This window comes from Myxine glutinosa, chromosome 4, assembly GCF_964187855.1.
Source record: "Myxine glutinosa chromosome 4, kmMyxGlut1.1, whole genome shotgun sequence".
NCBI lineage: Eukaryota > Metazoa > Chordata > Myxini > Myxiniformes > Myxinidae > Myxine > Myxine glutinosa.
In genome coordinates, this window is record NC_136264.1 from 166,896,598 (window position 1) to 166,921,948 (window position 25,351).

At 42.7% G+C, this 25,351-nt stretch overlaps 1 protein-coding gene and 1 long non-coding RNA gene across 2 annotated transcripts in view; one reads left to right on the plus strand and one right to left on the minus strand.

Moving 5' to 3' along the window:
* LOC137426274 (glutaredoxin domain-containing cysteine-rich protein 1-like) overlaps positions 1-25,351 on the minus strand; it is a 49,811-nt gene that overhangs the window by 3,253 nt on the left and 21,207 nt on the right. The window contains exons 4-5 of the mRNA XM_068114937.2: positions 1,075-1,107; positions 522-647 (exon numbers count right to left, since the gene is read on the minus strand). Of these exons, the coding sequence (XP_067971038.2) occupies positions 522-647; positions 1,075-1,107 (159 nt within the window). The remainder of the gene's footprint in view (positions 1-521; positions 648-1,074; positions 1,108-25,351) is intronic.
* On the plus strand, positions 337-23,762 carry LOC137426275 (uncharacterized). The gene is made up of 3 exons (XR_010984251.2): positions 337-435; positions 15,511-15,614; positions 23,561-23,762. It is a non-coding gene; the product is annotated as an uncharacterized LOC137426275 (long non-coding RNA).

The following is a 25,351-nucleotide window of genomic DNA, read 5'->3' on the forward strand; positions in this document are numbered from 1 at the left end:
CATACAGTATTGGCCTAAATTGACTCAAACTCTGGCCTGTCTTTGAGAGTTTTGCCGTTAGTTAATTTTACACCACCGATAGGAGTAGAGAGATGAGAGTATAATATTTGACTGCGGCCTTTGCTGTCTGGACAGAATCTTTAATTTGGGGTCTGGAAGGCCGTATGCATACATTGCTGAATTGATCGCGTGCTGACTTATCATGGAGTTTAGTCTTTCCCCAAATGTTGAAACTGCTCTTCTTATGGTGAGCCAGCAAGGGGCGCTGCGTATAAGAGCACCATCTTTCAGGCTACTCGTTCTGATAACAATAAAGTCGGATTTCCCGTCTGAATCGAGATTTTGGACGTTAATACTTGATAGGGCCACGGGATATATTTGGCGAAGGAAGGAGGCCGTTTGTCAGCAGCAACCTGGAGCATTTCCCTACATCGGGTGAGCTACATACAAAGCTGTAATTGCAATAGATGAAAGTGCTCGGCGGATGTATGCTCTCTATTGACCAAAATGGCCAAACTCACCTTGCATTTGTTTTTTACGATCGTTTTCATTCGGCCGTGGAAACGTTTGCAACGTGCAAGTTCTCCCGTTTTCGTGCTTTTTACGATGACTTTGCAAAAGTCGCAAATTGCATTTTCGGTCCAGTCCTGCAAAAAGAGAATACAAATTATGATCAGGGTAATGCTGTGACTTATAAAATCCTCAGGTAGAACAGGTGGATGTTTTATTGCGATCCACGTGATGGAACCTGCTCTATTCTGTCCGTTCATGTATATATATATATATATATACACGCGCATGTCGTGTATTATACATATCCGTTTGTACAAAAAATTGTTCAACAAACGGCACATTCATCAAGTTTACATCTGGGAGATTATTAATTGTTATTATATTAACTCAAATCACATTTAATCTCATTAATTATTTATTAATTAACTAAATAAATAATTAAATAATTATTACTTATTAATTGTGATGATTAAAGATGATGTTAATACATTTTTCATTAATATTATTAATATTAATCCAAACCCTAACCCTAAATCACAGTAAAAGGAAACCCAAACGTACCTTGTCCAAAATTGGATATTTTGCTTCATCCACCTGCAAGGAAGAAAGAGTGGCATTTTCATCAAACTTTGGACCATTCCAAAGCAAACATCAACATCGGACAAATACATGGATTCTCGAAAAAGGGAAATGAAAAGTGACTTCCGAAAGGTGATAATATCAATGTATACCGACGTACATTGAAGCATTTCTCATTTGTCCTTTTAAAATCGCTCATCAGGGTTTTCCTGGGAATATTTGCGGAGTGTTTGCCACTGACGGAGAGTGCACTCGCCAACAGTAGGACAACTTGGACACCGGAGAAGAAGCGCATCTTGAAAGGGCAACCGGACTCGAAAACAAGTTGAAATGAAACGAGAAAGTTTTCTTCTTTCGAGCTCCTCGGACCCGTCGCCTGTTTCGGAAATAGAGCTGAAAATCGGTGGCCATCATATTTATATGACTGGCGTTAGGCTCATGAGGCCGTTTTCCCTTTGATATCGTTACCGCTGGAAACACCAGTGGGCCGTGCAGTGGAAGCCTCGACAACACAGCGGAACTTTGCTGAGGAGCAACTCACGGTCAGAGAGTTTGAGGTTGAGGAACGAGCCGTCCCACGGAAACTTCCTTGATGCTGGAAGATCCGTGTCGATGGTCGAGGGGCTCGGGCCGAGGAGAAGACAGTTGGTCTCATGGAATCTCTGTCACAGTATTCCATAAAACGTCTCACCAGTGATGCCTCCTTGTAATCCAGAAATAGTTGCTATTATCAAGATATCAGGATAGCACGGCTGTCTCTAACTTGGGTCCATTCATGATTTCCTTGGTCGTTTACCTTGTGCTGAATCAGTCCTATTTTTTGCTTGGAGTTCATCATCACGCGTCGCCAGCGAAGTTTTCTTCGAAGTTGGGCAAACGTCTTTTTTGTGATTCGTCTTAAAACCCGAGGCATGTTCGTTATTCCTTGCATTGCCCAGAACGAGGAAACTATTAAACGTTTAGTGGAAAAGTTTGACTTGTTATTGACTAATGACACATGGAGATGCCCGCTATGTCTATTGAAAATATTCCTTTGCTATATAAAAAAAATATGGAGATGCCCGCTATGTCTTTTGAAAATATTCCTTTGCTATATAAAAAATATGGAGATGCCCGCTATGTCTATTGAAAATATTCCTTTGCTATATAAAAAAAATATGGAGATGCCCACTATGTCTATTGAAAATATTCCTTTGCTATATAAAAAAAATATGGAGATGCCCGCTATGTCTTTTGAAAATATTCCTTTGCTATATAAAAAATATGGAGATGCCCGCTATGTCTATTGAAAATATTCCTTTGCTATTGTTATGTCGGGTGGGGGTAGTCATATGTAGAGCCAGATAGATCTGTGTCGGTAACGTGCTTCGTCTGTCGCGGTAAGGAATGTACCTTGTAATAAGTTCTGTGTGTTTTGGCGTTTTGTTGGTTAAGAGTATATCTGTGAGCATACTAGGATGTTCGAGTGATAAGTAGCATAGGGATTAAAGAATAAAGCCCCTGTATGTCTCACCTGGTCAGCCAAAGCTTTGTCCCTTTTGGCACCGCAACCATTTAGACACTTAGTTAGGATCTTTATTACAACACGAAATAAATCCCTTCCCTGACAGTGACTTCGGAAGGAACAGGCAAAGAAACCAGACCAGGGCACCGCCGATGACGGCCACCGCCAATTACACCTCCGACAGGCCTAACCATATCGAGTGCCACGCGCTATCACCACGCTAAACGCTACGTGCTATCACCACGCTACATGCTATGAGCTATCGCCACGTTACGGTCCTGTGATTGGTTGGCGCGCTGGGCGTGAACCTCCAGCCAACGAGTGCGAGAGGCGCGAAGCTGGAAGGTTCGATGGAAGTCGCTCGTTGGTAGCGCACCAAGGCTGACGTCACCACCGCCAAGGTTATTTAAGAGAGCGCCGAACGCCATTAGAGAGAGTGAGTTGGTCTGGAGAGAGCACATCCGGTTCTTGTTTTGCGCAGCTCTTCTTCGTCTTGCGCAGCCCGAGTGGAGTTCGCTTGCTTCTTGCACGTTTGCTTCGGGAGAGCTAACTGGGATGTGGCAGGCCGATCGTGTGTGAAGATCGACCTCGCTTGGAGCCGCTAGCTTGCGTTGGACGCGCGGTGCTTTTCCTGCTATGGGACCTCGTGGTGCTTGGAGCGGTGCTTGTGCTTGGAGCGGTGCTCGGTACTTTGGAGCTTGGAGCGAGGCCTTGTGGCATTTGGAGCGAGGCCTGGTGGTGCTCGGAGGCGGACGGAGAGGACCGCGTGGGACGTCGGCGGACACGCCTACAAGACTGCAGACAGATAAGCTCGCACCCCACATTCCCCAATTACACGACGAACGTGTTCTTTTATTAATTCTTCCCTCGTCTTGTTTCTGATATCTGTGTGTGGGGAAGTCCTGATTTAGGACATTTTATTACCGGCGCGTGTTTTTTCCTGTCCTTGCCTTTTTACTTTAGTAAACCCTTGTATTACTTTCCAACCCCTTTTAAATCTGTGCCCGGTTGAGTTAATTCCCTTTCAGGACCGAAGCTGCCGTGGGTTCGTTGAAGGTAAGCTTTTGCCGCAGCCTTCCATTTTCCTTCTTCCTCCCGTGCGACATAGTAAAATCTGTGTTTGGTTGTTGCCTCCGAATAAACCGTTTAGGCCTATCCGCGACCTTCTGGTGTTGACCGGAGTCGCACGACACTATATTAAAAAAAAATGGAAATGCCCGCTATGTCTATTGAAAATATTCCTTTGCTATATAAAAATTTGGAGATGCCTGCTATGTCTATTGAAAATATTTCTTTGCTATATAAAAAATATGGAGATGCCCGCTATGTCTGTTGAAAATATTCCTTTGCGATATAAAAAATATGGAGATGCCCACTTAACTATGTCTATTGAAAATATTCCTTTTCTATATAAAAAATATGGAGATGCCCGCTATGTCTATTGAAAATATTCCTTTGCTATATAAAAAAAATATGGAGATGCCCGCTATGTCGATTGAAAATATTCCTTTGCTGTCGAAAAAAATATTTTCCACCTCCCAGCCTCCCACCTTGTCGCTATATAATATTCCATCTAATTTGTGGATTATTTTATGCATTTTAAAATGTAATTTCTGGCTTGCCTTTTTGTCCCCCGTCGCACCGCGGAGCGAAAAGGGGACTATGGTTTTCCCCTCCGTCTGTGTGTCCGTCCGTCCGTCCGTCCGTCTGTCCGTCCGTGCGTGCGTACGTGCGTGCGTGTGTGCGTAAGCGAAGGACCGCATTCGAATTTGGTGTGTGGGTGCAGCCCACGTCAAAATCCAAGATGGCCGCCACCATGTATGTCTGATGCCATGTATGTCTGAACCTTGTGAGCGGAATATCTTGAAACATAAGCGAAGTACCAACTTCTAATCTGGTGTGTGGGTGCATCTGCGCATAAGGAAGAACGCTATTGAAAATTGGGTCGCCACGTCAAAATCCAAGATCGCCACCGCCATGTATGTCTGAACATTGTGAGTGAAATATCTTGAAAAATAAGCGAAGTACCAACTTCTAATCTGGTGTGTGGGTGTATCTCGGCATAAGGAAGAAGGCTATTGAAAATTGGGTCGCCACGTCAAAATCCAAGATGGCCGCCGCCATGTATGTCTGAACCTTGTGAGTGGGATATCTTGAAAAATAAGCGAAGTAACAACTTCTAATGTGGTGTGTGGGTGTATCTAGGCCCAAGGAAGAACGCTATTGAAAATTGGGTCGCCACGTCAAAATCCAAGATGGCCACCAACATATATATGTATGAACCTTGTGAGCGAAATATCTTGAAAAATAAACGAACTACGAACGTCTGATCTGGTGTGTGGGTGTATCTACGCATAAGGAAGAACGCTATTGAAAATTGGGGCGCCACGTCAAAATCCAAGATGGCCGCCGCCATGTATGTCTGAACCTTGTGAGCGGAATATCTTGAAAAATAAGCGAAGGACCAACTTCTAATCTGGTGTGTCAGTGTATCTAGGCATAAGGAAGAACGCTATTGAAAATTGGGTCGCCACGTCAAAATCCAAGATGGCGGCCACCATATATATGTCTGAACCTTGTGAGCGAAATATCTAAAAAATAAACGAACTACTAACTTCTAATCTGGTGTGTGGGTGTATCTAGGCATAAGGAAGAACGCTATTGAAAATTGGGTCGCCACGTCAAAATCTAAGATGGCGGCCACCATATATATGTCTGAACCTTGTGAGCGAAATATCTAAAAAAATTAACGAACTACTAACTTCTAATCTGGTGTGTGGGTGTATCTAGGCATAAGGAAGAACGCTATTGAAAATTGGGTCGCCACGTCAAAATCCAAGATGGCCGCCTTGCGTCTTCCACTTTGTCAACTCACCGCATCACCGACGGGGGACCTAGGCGTAACGCTTGTTCATGGGTTAAGTCTTCCATCTTCCCTGCCGTCTACCATATTGGACTGGCACGATACACTTGAGGTATGCACACGTGCATGAACTTTGCTGTTCTTTGAAACTTCAAGTTTTGAAACTTCAAGAAGCTGTCTCGCCTTGTTTCGAATGTTGGCTCACATACCCACCGTCACCCTGGCTCACATACCAATGTGTGAGCCGTCCCTCGAAATGACGTTAATCTGCATGTCCTGTCTGCCTGCAATAGTTGGCGGACATTAAATATCCTATGGTATCTTTTGCAAAGAGGAGGTGAGTTATTATACACCCTGACCACATTACAAAACTTGCATACTATCTTATCCTCGAGCATCCTGCATCAGTGATGGATGACACGTCCAGGAGTGTAACACTTGTAAAGTCACTCCTTCGACCATTTTTTCATTTCCCTTTTTTTTTTTCATTCGCACATCCAATAAATTATATGGTTGTTGTTGATTGGAATTGCTCAGCCAAATGCAAATCATTGAGTTATCTGAAGAAGTCCGTTGAAGTGAAGCATGTGAACTTTACCCCATGGTGACTTTGTTTTTATTGCAGAAGCCATGCATTGCCCAGATAGCAACAACTCTTTATAAGATACCAAGCAGTGTAATCTGGTTTCAAGGACCCTCCAAGAAGACCAGACCAATTGCTACCTGCAGTCAGTCCAGGCAGGACATTGTCATTTGTCCATGGTGCCAGTGATGGCTTGTTTACTCTTTGCAAAGTTCACCGTGGGATATTTAATGTCCACCACCTCATGCGAGCAAATGGGACGTCCAGTTTAACGCACATCCGAGAGACGGCACCCATATTGGTGCCTCACACTGCATGCGAGTTATAACAGTTTATAACTTGTCCTGGCAGGGTTACGTTCTGCTGCTGCATGATACCTTTCTGTTCGCATGACAACCTAACTAGGGGTCATGCCCTCAATTACCACTTGTCTATGTGGTATGGTGGAGCGAACCATGAATGGCTATTGGCTAAAACTATAGCCAATCTCAGGGGGACAACTTTCCATCTGGCTTCTTACTTATACCTGAATTGGACCAATTAAGGAAAAGACATCAATGAGTGGACAGAAGCACTTCAGTTATTTAACAAGCACATTTATTGCCAATTCACACGCTCTTCACAATTCAAAGAACAAAGAGGAATCAGTGATTGCAGACCCTCGCCAGGATGTGTTTTAGTGGTTTTTAAGGCTTTTGTGTTAAAACATATATGGCGGCCAAACCACCTGACCGATGACGTCATCTTTTTTAAAACTTATCCATAGATGACGCTCAACAAACTTCATCTTGATCGGATGTACTTGAATTATGACGTCATAATGGAGGCACCTATGACATCATCATTCACAGATGTTATTCTCCATGGAGAGTTCTTTACAATGAGCCATGTCTCAATTTCTTTCTATGCAGCGCTTTCAGAGATATAAAGGTACAAAGTTTTTCGGGTTTTCTCAGATGGTGCCCGTACCACGTAGCCTGTGACGTCATAATTTCCTATAACAATTCTACAGGAGGAGGTGCACCTGTGGCGAAAATTTCCTGTCGATCGCACCAACGGTTGCAGAGAAAATCATATTATTCTGTGCGGACAAACAAACAGACAGACAGACAGACAGACAGACAAACAAATGAAAAATCACTCATAGAGTGACACTTTGCAAAAGAGAACAAAGTAGAATGGCACCCAGTAGAGCATCCTTTTGACCTCAAAAAGAATTGGTGATTCAATTTAGTGATCTGATATGCAAATCGCCATCAAAGTTTAAGTTAATCGAATGAAAATTGAGGATTTTAGAAATTTGAAAAAAGTGGTTTACCTTTGGCCTATGTTGACCTTTTGACTTATGTTGACGTCTAAAGAGATGATGGTTGCATTAAGTTAGGTGATATGCAAATCCTAATTAAATTTCAAGTCAATCAGATGAAAATCTAGGATTTTAGAAATTTAAAAAAAGTGGTTGACCTTTGGCCCATGTTGAACTTTTGGCCTATGCTGATCTCAAAAATAGTTGGTGGTTGGTTTCAGTAAGCTGAAAATTTCAAGTCAAAATATGTAAATCCTATTCAACTTTCAAGTCAATCGGATGAAAATTGAGGATTTTAGAAATTTGAAAAAGCGTGGTTGACCTTTTGACCTCAAATATAAAGGATTTTGTCGGACTACGAACTCCGCCGTTTGGTAAAGTTTTGTGAAGATCGGTTTAAAATTGTGACCTGTACGCAAGTATGAGTACAAGTGAGCGGACAGACAAACACACACAAACAAACACACACACAAACCGGAGTGATCAACATGCTTGTCAAAAAAACGTTTTTTTGTTAATAGGCCAAAGTTAAAAGACTTTGTTAAAGTAGTTTTGTTTTTCTGTTAATAGTCGTTGCCAAAAATAAGAATTTGTTAATAGTTAAAATTAATTTTTTGTTAATAGAAAATTTGTTTTTTTCGAAAAACAAAAAACAAAAGCCTTTTTGCAAAGTAACAAACAGGAAAATGCAATCCCCTCTCCTCTGGCAAGGGTGATGGTTGCATTAAGTTACACTAGTGAGGTACCTTTGCTACGCACGGGTGGGAGGCCAGAAGTCAACAGACAATGCAGAAACGGCGAATGCTAAAGCATGAAACCAATAAATTCCACATTCCTGTAGCACCTTAAGTCGCACGTCAGACATGGACAGCAAGTTCCTGAAGGACTTCCATGAAAAACGTACCCGTTGACAAACAAACGGGTACGTTTGTTCCATACTCAGTCAATGGCGAATCTGCATATGGCGATCCGCGAATTTCACGTTTAGAAAGTAGAAACCGTCACAGCATTTCGTCATTCACTTGAACTCGATACCTCTTTTTTCATTCCAAACAGCATAACTCCAATCACAAATTAAATAGCATTAATATAAAAAAATGAACTTTTAACAACATTCGTGACATAAACAAATATTTAAATCCTGATGTGAGGTTCCGTACGGTTGGGTGAACACAATTACGAATTCAAAATCGTAATTGTATTCACTCAATTCCAATCATCCATTGATACTTTAACAAAACTATTTAACATTACGATTGAATGACGTTTTGTATTGGGATATTATCATATCAAAGCAACGAAGGCTGGAAAGGGTGGAAATGCGAATGGTTCGGTGGATGTGCGGAGTATCATTGAGAGAGAGGAAGACAAATGATGAATTGCGAAAGATGATGGGAATAGAGCCTGTGATAATAGAGCCAGCTTCATGCTGTGAAGAGGAACAGGTTGAGATGGTTTGGTCATGTGTTGAGGAAGGATGAAAGTGACTGGTTGAGAAGAGTGATGGAAATGAATGTAGAAGGAAGTAGAGGACGGGGAAGACCGAGAAAGACATGGCTAAAGATGGTGGAAGAAGAAATGCGGGCAAGGGGGTTAACAAGGAGAGATGCAGAAAATAGGGAAAAATGGAGAAGATTGCCATGGGGACCGCAAGGCTAACCCCTGCTCTTGCAGGGAAAATGGCCTTAAAATGCATGTTGTGTTGTTGTTGTATTATCAAACCTGGTTACATTGCCTGATTAATTAATCAAACCTGATTAATATCTGGTTACATTGCCGTCATCTGTCCACTTCTGGATTTGCTGCAGGTTCGTAGTTCTCATCAAAATCTAAACAGTATTTGTAGAATTTCAATAAAAGCCACATCACTGTTCATATCAGTAAATATTATTCCATCATGTTTGGAAAAATTTGAAAATTGGAAAACTTGGAAAAATTGGAAAAACAATTTAGCCTATTTTACTCCCAGGGGTCCCAGGAATACCCACCCAAAATATCGTTGCGATTGGTTGAGCCGTTTTTGCGGTACCTTTGAACGGACAGACAGACATTTGGTGAATTATAGTAAGATTAGGCACAAATACATATGTATTTACAATGACAAGCACAATCACATTTATTTACAATCAAAGCAAAGAAAGCACATTTAAGAGATACAAGAGAAAGTGTCTACCTTGACGCTTATGCAACCCACTTAAGCAATCTTACTTTACCTACACACATGAAATGACGTGTCATCAATCAACTGGGGAACAGGGGGAGGGAGTGAGGATGATTATGAGGAGGTAGAGGTAGTTCTGGGGTTTGGAAGGGTCCCTAGCTCACCCATTGCAGACAATGCGGGCCTACATTGGTCCAAATATGAATAAGGGAGGAACTCGTATGTTTCCCTCAACTCTCTAGACACAGGGAGGGAATCTAATCTACGAATCAAATTCATGCCATAGCTCATCTCGGAACCTAAGTGTCTCTGGTATGCTTTGGGTGCATTGGCAAAACCGCAACAGTATTATCAATTCACTCATGGAGAGATTGCCTCTCAAGTTTATTTTACTTCTAGCAATTAGTCCATCATTACCCCCTGGCAATCTTGTTAAATTGCAATGTCCTGAAGGTAAAGCATTCCATCCCTTCCAAATGCTTTTGACAAATTCGCGAAAGGTCTCTTGGCAAGGGCACCCGGCTTCGCACTCTCCCAGTTCCCCTGGCAGCTGCTGTTCCAAAGGCGACACAAGCCTTATCCAGTCTTCAGCGGTACTTGGGCCTTAGGGTGATGATGGATATTGCTACAACCAAGAATGTTGAAAGGTTAACGTTTTGTGGTTTTTGTCGTTGCCCTTTTAACTGTTTGTTGGAATCTTTCTCAATCATTTTCAAGGCTTGAAGTGGAACTGATTTGTTTGTTATGCAAGTGATTAATTTGCGAACCTCCTCGATGCAAGTGATTAATTTGTGAGCCTCCCACATGTCACTTCCGGCTTAAGACTGACGTAGTCTCCTCCCATACGTAACACCCAGCATGCTCGGAAAGCTGCAGCCATTTTCATCTCTCGCGGCGGTATTATCTCTCGTAAAAGATGTTGTATCTTTTAAGGTTCTCTATTACCGATATTTATGAATACAGCGAGTTTCAACCCTTATCCTGTATCTTGCTTAATTCCTCCCGCGTCACAGTTACAATATCATCAAAGTCGAAGAATGGAGTTTGAGAATGCTAGAACTGAAATTTGGTGTTGCACTTTCCATTAGGTGTTGCACTTTTCCAATTTGGTGGGCTACTTTCCTGTGTCTGCTTGCTCTTCTGTTTGAACTACTGTCTCCCATGTCAACCTCTCTCTGATGAACACTCCAATGTTCCAAACTTTTTTTGGATTCATCTCTGAGCTTTCCTCTTTCCAAATGATGAGTAAGCAAGGCAGTAATCTTCAAATGGCAGGGTTTCTTGAGTAGAGGCTCAGCCATCTTTGTCTCACCCTAAGCCAGAAATAAGTGCAACTCTCTGGTCTTCCTAGAGTTTGAAATGTTTTTATCTGCAAAATAAAGAAATGTTACCCATCCTGATTTAAATGGTGATTACAGTTCAAATAGTAGAATTTTTGTTTTCTCACCCACTGCAAGTCCATGATATCAGAATTAATCTTTGCGTAATTAGTTATATCCTGGTTTGATGTTGGAATATTTTGCTGACTACAAGGCAATTAGGAGAGTATCTGATACAGATGTTTAAGATAACCAAGGGTATCGACAAAATAAATGCAGAAGAGCTTTTCAGCAGATAATCAAGAGCGTAACGAAGGAAAGAGTGTTAATGCTTGGAATGATTTCCCAGGAAAGGTAGTCCCACCAGAAACAGTCGATAGGTTTAAAATTGGAATTGTGTAGGTATTTAGAACCAGTGGGGATATAGGTGTACAGAGACGGACAGAAATAGGGGATCGAGGTGTACATGTAAAGACAGAAATAGGGGATAGAGGTGTACACTGTACATGGACAGAGAGAAATAGGGGATAGAGGTGTACATGGACAGAGAGAGCAATAGGGGATAGAGGTGTACACTGCACATGGACAGAGAGAAATAGGGGATAGAGGTGTACATGGACAGAGAGAGCAATAGGGGATAGAGGTGTACCCTGCACATGGACAGAGAGAAATAGGGGATAGAGGTGTACATGGACAGAGAGAGCAATAGGGGATAGAGGTGTACACTGCACATGGACAGAGAGAAATAGGGGATAGAGGTGTACACTGTACATGGACAGACAGAAATAGGGGATAGAGGTATACATGGACAGACAGAAATAGGGGATAGAGGTGTACACTGCACATGGACAGAGAGAAATAGGGGATAGAGGTGTACACTGTACATGGACAGACAGAAATAGGGGATAGAGGTATACATGGACAGACAGAAATAGGGGATAGAGGTGTACATGGACAGACAGAAATAGGGGATAGAGGTGTACACTGTACATGGACAGACAGAAATAGGGGGTAGAGGTGTACATGGACAGACATAAATAGGGGATAGAGGTGTACATGGACAGACAGATGGGTGAATGGATATACATGTAGTGATTGTCAGTGGGTCACGTAAAATACACGACGAAATGGCGACGACTTTGTTTATTCCTCAGTAATATGGAAAGGTGCGTATTGGCCAATTGGAGCATTTAAAATAATTTTTACTCTTCCTCAAAAGCCTAATTTGCATAAACTTTAAAATGATCACAATGCAGCTCCTGGGCTACCCTCCCCAATATTATTTAATAGTCTTAAGGACGATTTAATGAAATAACTCAATCAAAAAAGACAGCACAGTCAAACAAGACAACTTAATTTTTTACAAAATAATAAAGATTATTTTTATTTTAAAGACGAAATTATTCACAATTTATTTTGCCTAATTTTGTTTTCTGTAATTTTTGTGCATATAATAAACCTGAAATCATTCTTCAGGTAACTGATCAAAATATCAACAATTTTAAAAAGCTTACAAATCCATCTTTTGAGGTCAACACTTTCAAAATGTGATTTCCATCTATCAATAATAGAAACCTATTTCTGATGTCCCAATTCAGCAAATGTTTTATTGTCACCGTTTCAAAGTGCAACTAAAAGGTTGCTGGCGACTTACCTGGCCGGGCAATTACCGACCGACAACCAACGACTATTTTAATCGGCTCCGACAAAGGGTATAAGGCCCGAAATGTCGGCTTCTCTTTTCTCCACGGTGGATCAATCAACATTTAAGGTATTTGCCAAAAGGTATAAAACGTATAAAACTTTCCTGTAGTATAAAACACATGGACACTGCTAGAACCTCCAGGAAAGAAGTCCGTATTTCAAAAAAAAAGTGGATCTGGGGTGAATTAACGGGGGTAGAAAAGATCAAGGTTTTGGATGGAGGAAGATAAGAGATGGTGGTGAACAGCTGTTTTAAAGACTTGGAGGGAGGAGTGGGATTGAAGAGAGTGAGGGAGTTTGTTCCAGAGGCGGGAGAAAAGAGGAATTAAGGAGTGACGGTGAGCAGAGAGTCTTGATTTTGGCAGTTTCACCAGAAGAGGGTTGCTGGCAGATCTTGTGTGTCCGGTAGGAATATTTGGGGGACAGAGCACAGACAGAGCAGGGGGAGCTAGGCCAGAGAGGAGTCGGGAGAGGACAGAAAGACCACCAACATGCCTGCGGTGAGAGAGAGAAAGGCCGTCAGAATCAGCTTCATCGCGGGAGATTCCAATGATTCTGAAAGCTTTGGTTTCTACAGCGTGAAGCCGAGCTAGGTGTGAGGCAGGAGCACCAGCCCAGAGGGGACAGCAGTATTCCATTGAGCTGTGGATGAAAGCCTTGTATGTGGTGAAGAGCTCAGGTGTGCCAAGGAAGGACTTTGCACGATGGAGGATGCCCAGTCGGCGACTGGCTTTGGAGGCCAGCTTGGAAATGTGGTTTTCCAAGGAAAGATCATGGCAGATAGTGAGACCCAAATAGTGAGACCCATGTTCCACTTGTTTGACCAGTCTGTGATTTTGTCCAGGTCTGCAGAGAGTGAAGAGGCTGCTGCCTGTCGATCTGAGGATTGAGATGGAGCGGCAGAGGGTGGAGTCATCAGCAAAGAGATGGAGAGGATTTTCCAGAGAGTCGGAGCGATCATTAATCAAGACCAGAAAAAGCACAGGGCCCAGAACACTGCCTTGGGGAACTCCAGCCTGAACAGGAAGGGGAGATGAGAGAATTCTATTCAGGGCCACACGTTGACTGCGACCAGAGCGGAAGTCTGCAAGCTATGTGTGGAGGTTTCCATGGATACCATAGGGGCATGCTTTGGTGAGCAGAGCTGGATGCCAGACCGTATTGAAGGCACGAGATATGTCAAGGGAGACAGCTCTGATTTCCTGTTTGGCTTGAGGACCTCCAACCAGTGTTGAGACAGCAGAAGCAGCATGTCCAGAATAGAGTTGCCAGGTCCGAGTCCAAATTGATGACCCAAGATTAAGCCATTGGAGAAGAGGAAGGATTTGATGTCAGAAGCGATGATGGATTGCATGACTTTGCTGATTATTGGGAGCAGGCTGATTGATCTGTAGTTGCAAGGATCTGTTTTAGCATCTTTTTTGCGTAAAGCGGTAATGTTGGCTGATTTCCAAGCAGATGGCAGATGATCTTGAGCAAAAGAGAGGGTGAAGAGAAGAGAGAGAGGGTGAGATAGAGTGGCAGAGCAGGATTTTAGGGCCCGTGGGCTGATGCCATCTGGATCAGTTGCAGAATCAGAGTCTAGGTTTGACAAACTTCTCCACCTTGTCAGGAGAGAAGGACACAGAGTCCATGAGCAGTTGGGTTCGACTGGGTACGGTGGGTACAGAGAGGGAGGGGTTTGGGACGCAAGATTTTGAGGCAAACGCAGAGTTGAGGCATTCGGCTTTTTCACGTGCGGAGTCAGCTGTGTGGCCGTTTGAGGTAAGGGAGGGGATGGAGGGGGAACAAACACCGGAAACAGATTTGACCAGATGCCACCAGGATTTGGAGGAGGGAGACAGGTTTGAGAGTTCTACGCTGAGAGTGGAGAGATATTGTTTCCTGGCTCTCCTGAGGGTGGACACGCACTTGTTCCGAGCTTTGTGAAAGAAACAGAGATTGCCTTCTGTTGGATTGGCCTTCCAAGAGGCGAAGGTAAGTTGTTTCAGGGAAACTGCCTCACCACAAGATTCTGTGTACCATGGATGGGAGGAAGGGTAAGACAACTGAAGACGAGATGGGATAAATCTGTGCATGAGAGAGAGCAGTTTACTTTGGAGGAATTCCCAGGAAGAGTTGATGTCAGAGAAGTTGTCCCACACCGCTTGTAGATATCATTCTATATATCGTTTTTGGTCCAATGAATGATGGTTTTTGGTCCAAACTAAATGATGAATTGCGAAAGATGATGGGAATATTGCCTGTGATTGATGCTGTGAAGAGGAACAGGTTGAGATGGTTTGGTCATGTATTGAGGAAGGATGAAAGTGACTGGTTGAGAAGAGTGATGGAAGTTAATGTAGAAGGAAGTAGAGGACGGGGAAGACCGAGAAAGACTTGGCTAAAGATGGTGGAAGAAGAAATGTGGGCAAGGGGGTTAACAAGGAGAGATGCAGAAAATAGGGCAAAATGGAGAAGATTGTCATGGGGACCGCAAGGCTAACGCCCGCTCTAGCAGGGAACATGGCCTTAAAATGCATGTTGTATATCGTTTTTGGTCCCAAATGGTGAAGAAGAAATTTTAAATTCTCATATCCGCATCTGTATCCTCACCAAAATCTTATCATTTCGTTCTTATCACACACCCAAGCTGTCCACGAAATTTCCTCCAAATCAGTCCACAAAGTTTTGAGATATCCTGTTCACAGACAAGCAAACACAGACAAACAAACAGACTGGGGTGAAAACATAACCTAACCCTAACCCTAACCCTAACAACTCGGTAAAATGGTACGTGCTGCTTCCTTGCTTGACATTCAGCATTTAAAAGTTTAAGATCAAGGATAATCCCCATTAGTTCACATCTCTGGGGAGGAGGAAATTTCTCTTTCGGAAATGCCCCACTGAGTGCGGTGAGAAAAGCAGTGTAATTGTTGTGACGTTGCTGGTACCTGAGTGCAGAGGCTGTTTATTGTCCTGTGTTGCCTGTGCCACAGGTATGTATGATATGGTCTATTGGAAGAGTGCTCTAGCATGGTGTCCTCCCAGACTCAGAGCAGGTGCTCTAACCATTACCACCACTAGCTGTCATGGCTGTCAGGTAAGACTCCATTTGTAATAAATAGATTTTAATAGAATTCAATGGTATGAAGGTACAAACATATCGTGTCCACTTTGTGTCAGTGACAGTATGAATGTCATTTTTTTCCATCCTGATTAAAATAAGTGAAATTTAATCAATTAGTGATAAAAATAAATAAATAATGAAACAAGCAAAAAAAAAAACCTGATTAAAAAAATTAATGTGGGTGGTTTTAGAATTTGGACGTTCTGACACCTCCCATAGATGGACCCGCTCCTGTGTTTCCAATAAAAAATATGTTTGCACACTTCTCATTGATTATATTTCAGAATCCTTGACTACCTATGGAAAAATGTCTACAATTTTAATCACCCCTTGCTCCCACATTGCTTGTAAGCAAATGTAAGCGTCGTCTCCCGACTCCGACTCACTGGTGAGTCAGTATATAGAAACGGCAATGGTTTGCTATTCCGGTTGGAGGAAAGCAGAGGCACAACCAGACTTTTTTTTCCACTTTGTGGTCATGGGATTCCAAATTCCAATCAGCTACATTACTGCTTTTTTGATGGGGAAAACCTCCAGCATATCTCTTCACAATACTGCGGTGGCAGTTATTGAAAGACTATCAGAAGCCCGTGGTAAAAAATACCACGACAGAAAAAAAAGGAAGCCTTTTATTCTTGTGCTGGTTGAAAGAGCTCAAGAATGAGAGGATCATTAAGGAATGCCTTGAGTTGTTGTATACACCTGGCGCTTAAAGAAAATAAGAGGAAAATGAGTTATTAATTTATTAAAAAACAACCTATTGATTTATTTTTAAAATTTGATTGGGTAAACTTACCATGGATTATATCTGAAGCTAATTTTAGGCTTAGTAATGAAGTACAGGCTGTCCACAAAGTCTTGTTCTGGTTTAAAAACTTTTTCTTTTTTTTTCTATACAGAATCGAGGCTCGTGAAAGAGCTAACATTTATCACACAAACAAATCAAACAGACAAAGAAACATAGTATATAAAAAGGTGAGCGGTAGACAAGGTGGGGAGAGAAGAGAAAGCACATAAACACAACATTTGAGAGCAGGGACATCGGGAGATGTGTGGGAGGGAGAGGGCTTGGGGGGAGGCAGCGTGTGAAGGGGGGTGGGAGGTTGGAGAAGTATAAACACAAGGACACCAAGGACTTCCAGGAAAAAAGTTGGTGTTTCAAAAAAGTGGATGCGGGGTGAAATTAGCAGGGGTAGAAAAGATCAAGGTTTTGGATGGGGGAAGATAAGAGATGGTGGTGAACAGCTGTTTTAAAGACCTGGAGGGAGGAGTGGGATTGAAGAGAGTGAGGGAGTTTGTTCCAGAGGTGGGAGAAAAGAGGAATGAAGGAGTGAAGGTGAGCAGAGAGTCTTGATTTTGGCAGTTTAACAATAAGAGGGTTGCAGGCAGATCTTGTGCGACCTGTAGGAATATTTGAGGGACAGAGCCCAGAGAGAGCTGGAGGAGCAAGGCTGGAGAGGAGTCGGTAGAAAACAGAAAGACCACCAACCTGCCTGCGGTGAGTAAGTGAAAGGCCCTCGGAGGTAGCTTCATCGCGGGAGATTCCAATGATTCTGAATGCTTTGGTTTCAACAGCGTGAAGACGAGCTAGGTGTGAGTCAGGAGCACCAGCCCAGAGGGGAGAGCAGTATTCCATTGAGCTGCGGATGAAAGCCTTGTATGTGGTGAGGAGCTCAGGTCTGACAAGGAAGGATTTCGCACGACGGAGGATGCCCAGTCGGCGACTGGGTTTGGAGGCCAGATTTGAAATGTGGTTTTCCCAGGAAAGATCATGGCAGATAGTGAGACCCAAAAGCTTGAGTGACAGAACTTCTTGGAGAGGATTATTCAGAAAGTGGATGGGAGGGTTGTCCAGTCGGTCTTTTCGGAGAGACATCGTAAGAGTGTGAGATTTGTCAGGATTGAAAGGCGTGTTCCACTTGTTTGCCCAGTCTGTGATTTTGTCCAGGTCTGCAGAGAGCGAGGAGGCTGCAGACTGCCGATCTGGGGGATGAGGAATGGAGCGGCAGAGAGTGGAGTCATCAGCAAAGAGATAGAGAGGAGTTTCAAGAGAGTCGGAGAGATCACTGATGAAGACCACAAAAAGCACAGGGCACAGAACACTCTCTTGGGGAACTCCAGCCTGAACAGGAAGAGGAGATGAGAGAAACCCATTCAGGGCCACACGTTGACTACGACTAGAGTGGAAGTCCGCCAGCCATGCGTGGAGATTTCCATGGATACCAAAGGAGGAGAGTTTGGTGAGCAGAGTGGGGTGCCAGACCGTATGGAAGGCACGTGATATGTCAAGGGAGACAGCTCGAATTTCCTGTTTGGCATTGAGGACCTCCAACCAGTGTTGAGACAGCAGAAGCAGCATGTCCAGAGTAGAGTGACCTGGTCTGAAACCAAATTGATGATCAGAGATCAAGCCATTGGAGAAGAGGAAAGATTCATATCCGAAGCAATGATGGATTCCATGACTTTGCTGATAATTGGGAGAAGGCTGATTGGTCTGTAGTTGCTAGGATCTGTTTTTGCACCTTTTTTGTGCAAAGTGGTGATGTTGGCTGATTTCCAAGCAGATGGCAGATGACCTTGAGCAAAAGAGAGGGTGAAGAGAACCGAGAGAGGGAATGAAAGAGCGGAAAAACAGGATTTTAGGACCCGTGGGCTGATGCCGTCAGGTCCAGTTGCAGAATCAGAGTCGAGTGTTGACAGAAACTTTTCCACCTTGTCAGGTGGAAAGGACACAGAGTCCAGGAGCAGCTGGGTATGACTGTTTATTACAACCAAACTAAAAGAGATACTGTATGATGATGCGTTTTTTTTGCAATTTGTCACATAATTCATAAAGTTGTCATCTTCAATACCTTGTTTACATGAATACGGTTGTAGTCAGCGGGTTTGTCCCAGTTGACAGATAAGAATCTCGATGAAACGCGTCAAAGCGGTCGTGCTGGCCAACTGATTCTGGTGCTTCGAGCAGGTGTTCAGGCCTATTTGCCACGTTACCGTACTCCAATGGAACACCCTCGCCAGTCAGGTGATATGCTAATCGGTGCCGTATGTCCGGATACCCAAAACGGCAACCCAAGAGATGGTTTTCTGGATGCAGGCACAGTCTTGTACTTGGCGTTAATCACCTGAACCCAATCTGTAATTTTACGGATGTGACTGACTCATCATGGAATATGGTGGTACTCTATATGTAGGGATGGCACGAGATGGTTGACAGAAAAATATCAAGGAAGTTGAAAGTTGAAGTTCTGATGTTCTGTGTAATGCCGGCCTACCTTTATGGTCTGAAAAATGGTGACACGAACAGAAGGACAATGAAGGCTGCAGATCTGCGAGAACAACTGGCTCAGGAGGATTGCGGGAATGAAGAGGGTGGACAGAAGGAGGATTGATGAACTGAGGGAGATTAGTGTTCAAGTAACCTTAACAGGGAGATTGGTGAAAAAAGCTGGCTTTTCTCCAACGAACTGGGCTGGTCATGGATGGCGGATGGGGGAAGAGAGAATGGCAACGAGGTCGGATAGGTTGTGGGTGCATGGTAGGAAGAAAGGTTTGGCCACGGTTGAGATGGGAAGATTGTGTGAGGAGGTATATCAATAAGGTGGGTGTGGTTAGAGAGGGGAGAGAGTTGGCTGAGGACAGAGGGAAGTGGAGGAGTATTGTGGTCAAGGTAGGTCATAAGATTGGGACCATTGAACCTCACTTCTTATAAAGAGAGGATGAGAAGATTTGTTTTTTTAAATAAAAATCATTTGAAACCGTTCTATACCCTAATAGTTTCTGCTTTGTTTTTGGTAACAAAATTTGTTTGACCTCAACTTGAATAACTGCTCTGTGTAAATGATGCCATAAAAGGATCAGTATTGTATCAGAGACTAGGTTCCACTGTTTACTTTAATGGAAAGGGGAAGGGAGTGGCTCAGACCAATTAATACGTGGTTCATCTTGATAAAGGTAGGTGAGAGGGCATTTACAATATAGTACATGATCTCAATTTGATGTCATTAGAGCACCCATTCTCGGGCATTCTATCTTTGAATGACTGTTGTTCTATCTTTAAATAAACCATTAAGAATACCAGTGGTTAAATTCTGTAGGCATTTGAAGAATTTCCCAGTTTGATAAACTTTGTAAACGAATAACAAGAATGACCGCACTGTGGTCAAAATCTAACGACAAAATCCGGTAACGAGCCGATTAGGAAATGCACATTTAAAGCACTATTAAAAGATGAACAGTGTGATTGGGAAACACATTTAATGCGTTATTAAAAAATAAATTTGACACTCATTTAATCCATGAAAGCCTCTGCCACGGTTATAGCTGATTCATCACATGGTCATGGATTGTTTAATTCCAATATGGGGCCGTTCAAAAATTATGTAACTATTTTTTTTAGAGAGGCATGTACCGTGTGTGCTGACGGGCTTGATTAAACCTTACTAATTATGTTTATTCAACATATGATTAGATTTTGTGGGATCCTTCATCGTGAGTAACGCTCGACCCAAACAAAGCCGATGTAAATCCGACACAACAAACCTGGGCAATGTATAAATCAGTAGACACCTTCAGGCCTGTTGTCTGAGTCCCACCAGAAAACCAATATGGCAGCCATATAATTTTGTCTGGGTGCCATGGTGAGTGGAGTCGAGCGACAAATGTGGGTGGGGTCTGGCAGCTCTCAGACCAAGAGGTGCACATTTCAAAAATCGATCCCCAACAAAGGCACAACAACAACAATAACTGCACAGAGCTCTTTTAGACCAACGACAGTCAGTCCACAGGTAAAAATGAGAGATCCCTAAGGGAGCCAGTATTGTTTTGGCCCAGCGAGCATGTGTGAACCTGCATTCAGCAAATGCGTATTGGAATCGTTTTTTAGTTTATAAACTGAACTCTTGCATTCAAATCTGTGTTTTGATGGACGCATTAGAAATGTTTAACAATAAAAAGGCAAATTAAAACAAACTGAAAAGTATTTATTCACAACACACTGCACATTCTCATCTACCACGTACACAATTTTTTTTAAACAATGGACTGTGGTAATGTGATTGATGCAAAATACTGAGGAATATGAAAAACTAAAGATGACATTTAAAAACACCCACTCTATCAATTATGGAAAAGATAGTCACATGGCATAACAATTAACACAACATCCAGTCTTTGTTGTAGTGTCGTGTTTTCTGCGGCAAATGGAAATGGCAAAATTCAAGTCTGGGGGATGACATAAGAAGACAATTTATCTAATCTCAATGTATTAACCATACTAGCAATGGTACCCACCCTATGGGCGGGACTTCAATTGGGAGGCCCAAATGAAAAGGCAAAATATCAGAAATGTAAGGCTTTTTTTTATTTTAAACGATTTATATAAACATCCGTTCAATCATATCACACGCAAATCATCAAAATCTAAACAGTATTTGTAGAATTTCAATAAAAGCCACATCACTGTTCATATCGGTAAATATTATTCCATCGTGTTTGGAATAACTGGAAAATTGGAAAACAATATGGCCTATTTTACTCCAGGGAGTCCCAGGATTACCCACCCAAAATTTTGTTGCGATCGGTTCAGCCGTTTTTGCGGTACCTGGGAACGGACGGACAGACTGACAGAGATTTGGTGAATTATAGTACAGACTTGGCATTTAATATGGAATATTTTTTTTGTGGGGGTGAACTTTCTTTTCAAGATGTCTTAGAACCAAAAATTCATTGGAATTATGTTGAAATTATTCTAGATTTTGTTAATGTGACCTTTAAAAGAAACAAAAACCACATTTGACATTTCGAAGCAAGTAAATTGATCCTTGAAAGTGATGTAAACTTTTTTCTTTTTTTTTGTATACAAGATCGAGGCTCGTGAAAGAGCTAACATTAATCACACAAAAAGACAAACCGACACACAAAACACAAAAAACAAGGGGAGCGGCAGACAAGATGGGGAGAGAGGGGGAAGGACACAAAAGAGAGGGGGAAGAGGGGGATAATTGATATCGAACTGATATCGAACTCAATTCATGGACAGTACTGTGTTAAACTTCTGTACGTTTTCCAGAAGTATCTCTTTATTTTGCACATTCGCCACATTTTTTTTTTTACAAAAACAAAAGTTAAAATACGACTGGGATTATGGACAGTAAAATTACAGTTCAGTACTTCGTGTAACCCCCACGAGCATTCAGGAGAGCACGTACACGTTGAGGCATGCTGTTCACGAGATTTGCCAAGGTTTGGACAGGAATCGCTTGCCATGCAGTGACAATAGCCTGCTGCAATTCACGCACAGAGGTCGGCTGCTGGTCCAAGTGGTCGATTTGACGCGTTAATTCTGCCCACAAGTTCTCGATCGGATTCATATCTGGGGACATGGCAGGCCACTCCATGTGCTCGACACCACGGTCAGCAAGAAAGTGTTGGATCATGCGAGCACAATGAGGCCGTGCATTGTCATCTTGGAAGACAAAGTTTCCTCGAAAGGCTGCACGAGCAAATGGAAGCAATGTTTCTTCCAGAATGGCCCTGTACTTGAACTGGTTCAGGTTTCCATTCAGAACAACCAGGTCAGTTTTGCCCCCTGCATTGAAAAGCAGCCCAAACGGTCACCCCACCACCTCCAGCTTGGACTCTTGGCACTATACAATCTTTGTTGTGGGCTTCATGCACTTGTCTGCGCACTCGGACGCGGCCATCTTGACGATAGACCAGAAATCTAGACTCGTCACTGAAGATCATGTGATTCCAGTGTCCTGGCTGCCATTGACGGTGCTCTCTGGCCCACTGCAATCGGCGCTGGCGGTGTTGTCTGGTCAGGTGTGGCTTTCTCAGGGGACGCCTGGCATGATAGCCTGCTTGAACCAGTCGTTGGTTGACTAGCCTTCTGGATACAGGCACATTTGTCAGTTGCTGCCACTCAGCCCTAAGCCGATTAGCTGACTTGGTACGGCCATTGCGGACTAACCGGTGCAGCTGGCGATCATCCCTCCTTGTGGTTCTGCAGGGACGTCCTGGCCTCGGTATTGGAGTAGGGACACCCCTCTGAGCATTTCGTTTCAGGATCTTTGACACCTGACCTTGAGTGATGCCATACTGCCGAGCAATAGCATGCTCTTTCATGCCGTAATTTCGTAAAGCCACCACTCCATGACAAACAGCATTGTCGAGTTGACGGACCATCTCCAGAGGAAGCGGCAATAACTTTTGGAGACGTGCAGCAGTTGTTTTCCACTAATACAGAACGCAACAACCCTTGTATACCCGACTGTGAAGCCAATCGTCAAATGCACCTGTCCGTACATTTTGCCAGGCCACCTGTGATATAATCCTGTTGTTGACTTCTTGCTGCGACAGACAATCAGTGACATGGTTCTTTTAATAAATAAATCACCAAAGTGTAAAAGAAACTCACCAGATTGATATACTGAGTTAAGAAAGTAAACCCAAGTCAAGAAAAAAAATATATTCCATATTAAATGCCAAGTCTGTAAGATAATGATATATCAGCTCTTGTGCCTGAATAAAGTTGCAGTCAACAAAAATTGCTGATCAAATAGAGGATGAGAAGGTCCAATTATTTCCACCGATAAAATTTTCTAGACACATTCACCATCTCTGCCTAGATGTAATACTTATTATGTCATAGACTGAAGAACTCGTCTTGCTGGTGAATGTGAGTGCTGATCTTTGTCGGCGGACAGGTAGAACAATGGATGAAATCTAACAGAACAATGGACAGGGAGAACAATTGATTGAGGTATGCTAACCCACTGTGGAAAGAAAGGGAAAGCTGATATTTTGAGTTTTAACCACTCAATATTTTGCACTGATGACACTTGACAAGGCCTATAATGGTTGTGGAACATCAATAAATGAAGTCTGATCTCCATAAAATACTTCCTGTTTTGCAGGAGTGCATACTTGTCAACAGCTTGTACCAATTACAGGGGATGCTGCATGACCAGAATCCAAAATTGTAAGTTTGACATACAGCTTTAAGGATGGTTGAAATAAAGTCAAAGAGGAAGAACACATTTGACATCAGCTAGTTAAAGGAATTGATGGAAACAATAGTGATGGAAACAGCGTTATTAAAGTCTGTGTATACCGAAATGTCAACCTCTTGATTCTTTTCTTCCAGCTCCTTTTAATATGCACAGCATGTGCATCCATCAGCTCCCAGTATACAACATATGTAATCAGGACTTTGGCCCGGTTGCACAAAGCATCCTTAAGGCCAAATTTGAGGATTTCCTGAAACCTTTTCCCTTAAGGACATGCTTAAGTTGAGGATGGTTGCATATACGAATATCCTCCCGTAAAGTTAAGGGAGCCCTCCCCTGTCATCGGCTTTTCTCTACCAATGGGCATCGAACTTTCATAAGTCATCCAGGTATTATACATTGTAAGAAAGGTCACGATTCGTTGTGTGGGTTGACGTCAGTTTAAACTAATTTGCATACACGTATCAGTACCATCCTGGCTCCACATGCTTTATGGGTTAAGGAAAGATTTACCTTAAGGCTTCCCTTAGCTAAGGATTTCCTTAAGGTTAAGGAAATCCTTAAGAGCCTTTGCTTTGCTCGGCAAACAATCCGATTAGAGAGAGGGCGCTCGTCCAAAAGCAAGAACACGTGATTTTAAATGACGCTTGTTGTATTTTAGGGTTAGGGAATGAGAAACTTAGAATGAGAATGCTCAATGAGAATCAAATTAATTTTACACAAGAATCATTTTATTCCTCCTTCATCCGCAAGCACGTGTTCCCCATGCAACATATAACAAGTGTCATTACCCTGTGCTCACGAAGCAAAAAGCAGAGTTAAGCGATCGGTGGCGTTTGCACGTGTGTTGTACGTGTCTGCATTTTAAAAATTCATTTTCTCGGTAAGCATTGGTCCGATTGACAGGGAATTTTGCACCATAGGAGGACCGCCTCCTGTAGATTTTTAGTGCTAATTATGACGTCATAGGTCACGTGGTATGGACGCAATCTTTGAAAAAAAAATTGCACCTCCATCTCCGAAACTGCTCTGTGGAAAAAATTGAAACGTGGCTCATTGTAAAGAACTCCGCATGGGGAATAAGTGTTCACAATGACTTCATTGGTGCCTAATTATGACGTCATAATTTGACAAGTACAATGTGTCGTCCGATCAGTTTGAATTTTGTTGAGCGTGATCTATGCTACAATTATATTGGAGAATGTAAATTTATGATTGTACTCGTCAAATTTATGATCGGTCACGTGGTCTAGCAGCCATATTGGTTCAAATAAAAAACCCTTTAAAAACAGAAGAGTTGGCTCACACCAGGCTGACTGCACGGGTAAGTATTCTATGAATACCATTTAGTTTAAAATTACGTGTTCATTACATGTTCTTGCTTTTGGACATCTCTTCCTATCTCTAATCTTAATGGTTGCCTGGCAGAGCAACGTCTCCTAAGGATTTCCTTAACTTTAAGGGAATCCTTATCCTTAAGGGTTTTTTATGCAACAGCACTTAATGAAATACTTAGCTGAGGAATTACAGCATACCTTGAGGGAAGTCTTTCCTTAAAGTTAAGGGAATTTTATGCAACCGGGCCTTCAACTTAACCAGCACACTCATTACCACTCATACTTCGACATGACATCCAGTGATAATTGTTAAAGGGTGTGCGTGTTTGGCATTCTGAGCACTTCCTTTATGATCCTGGTT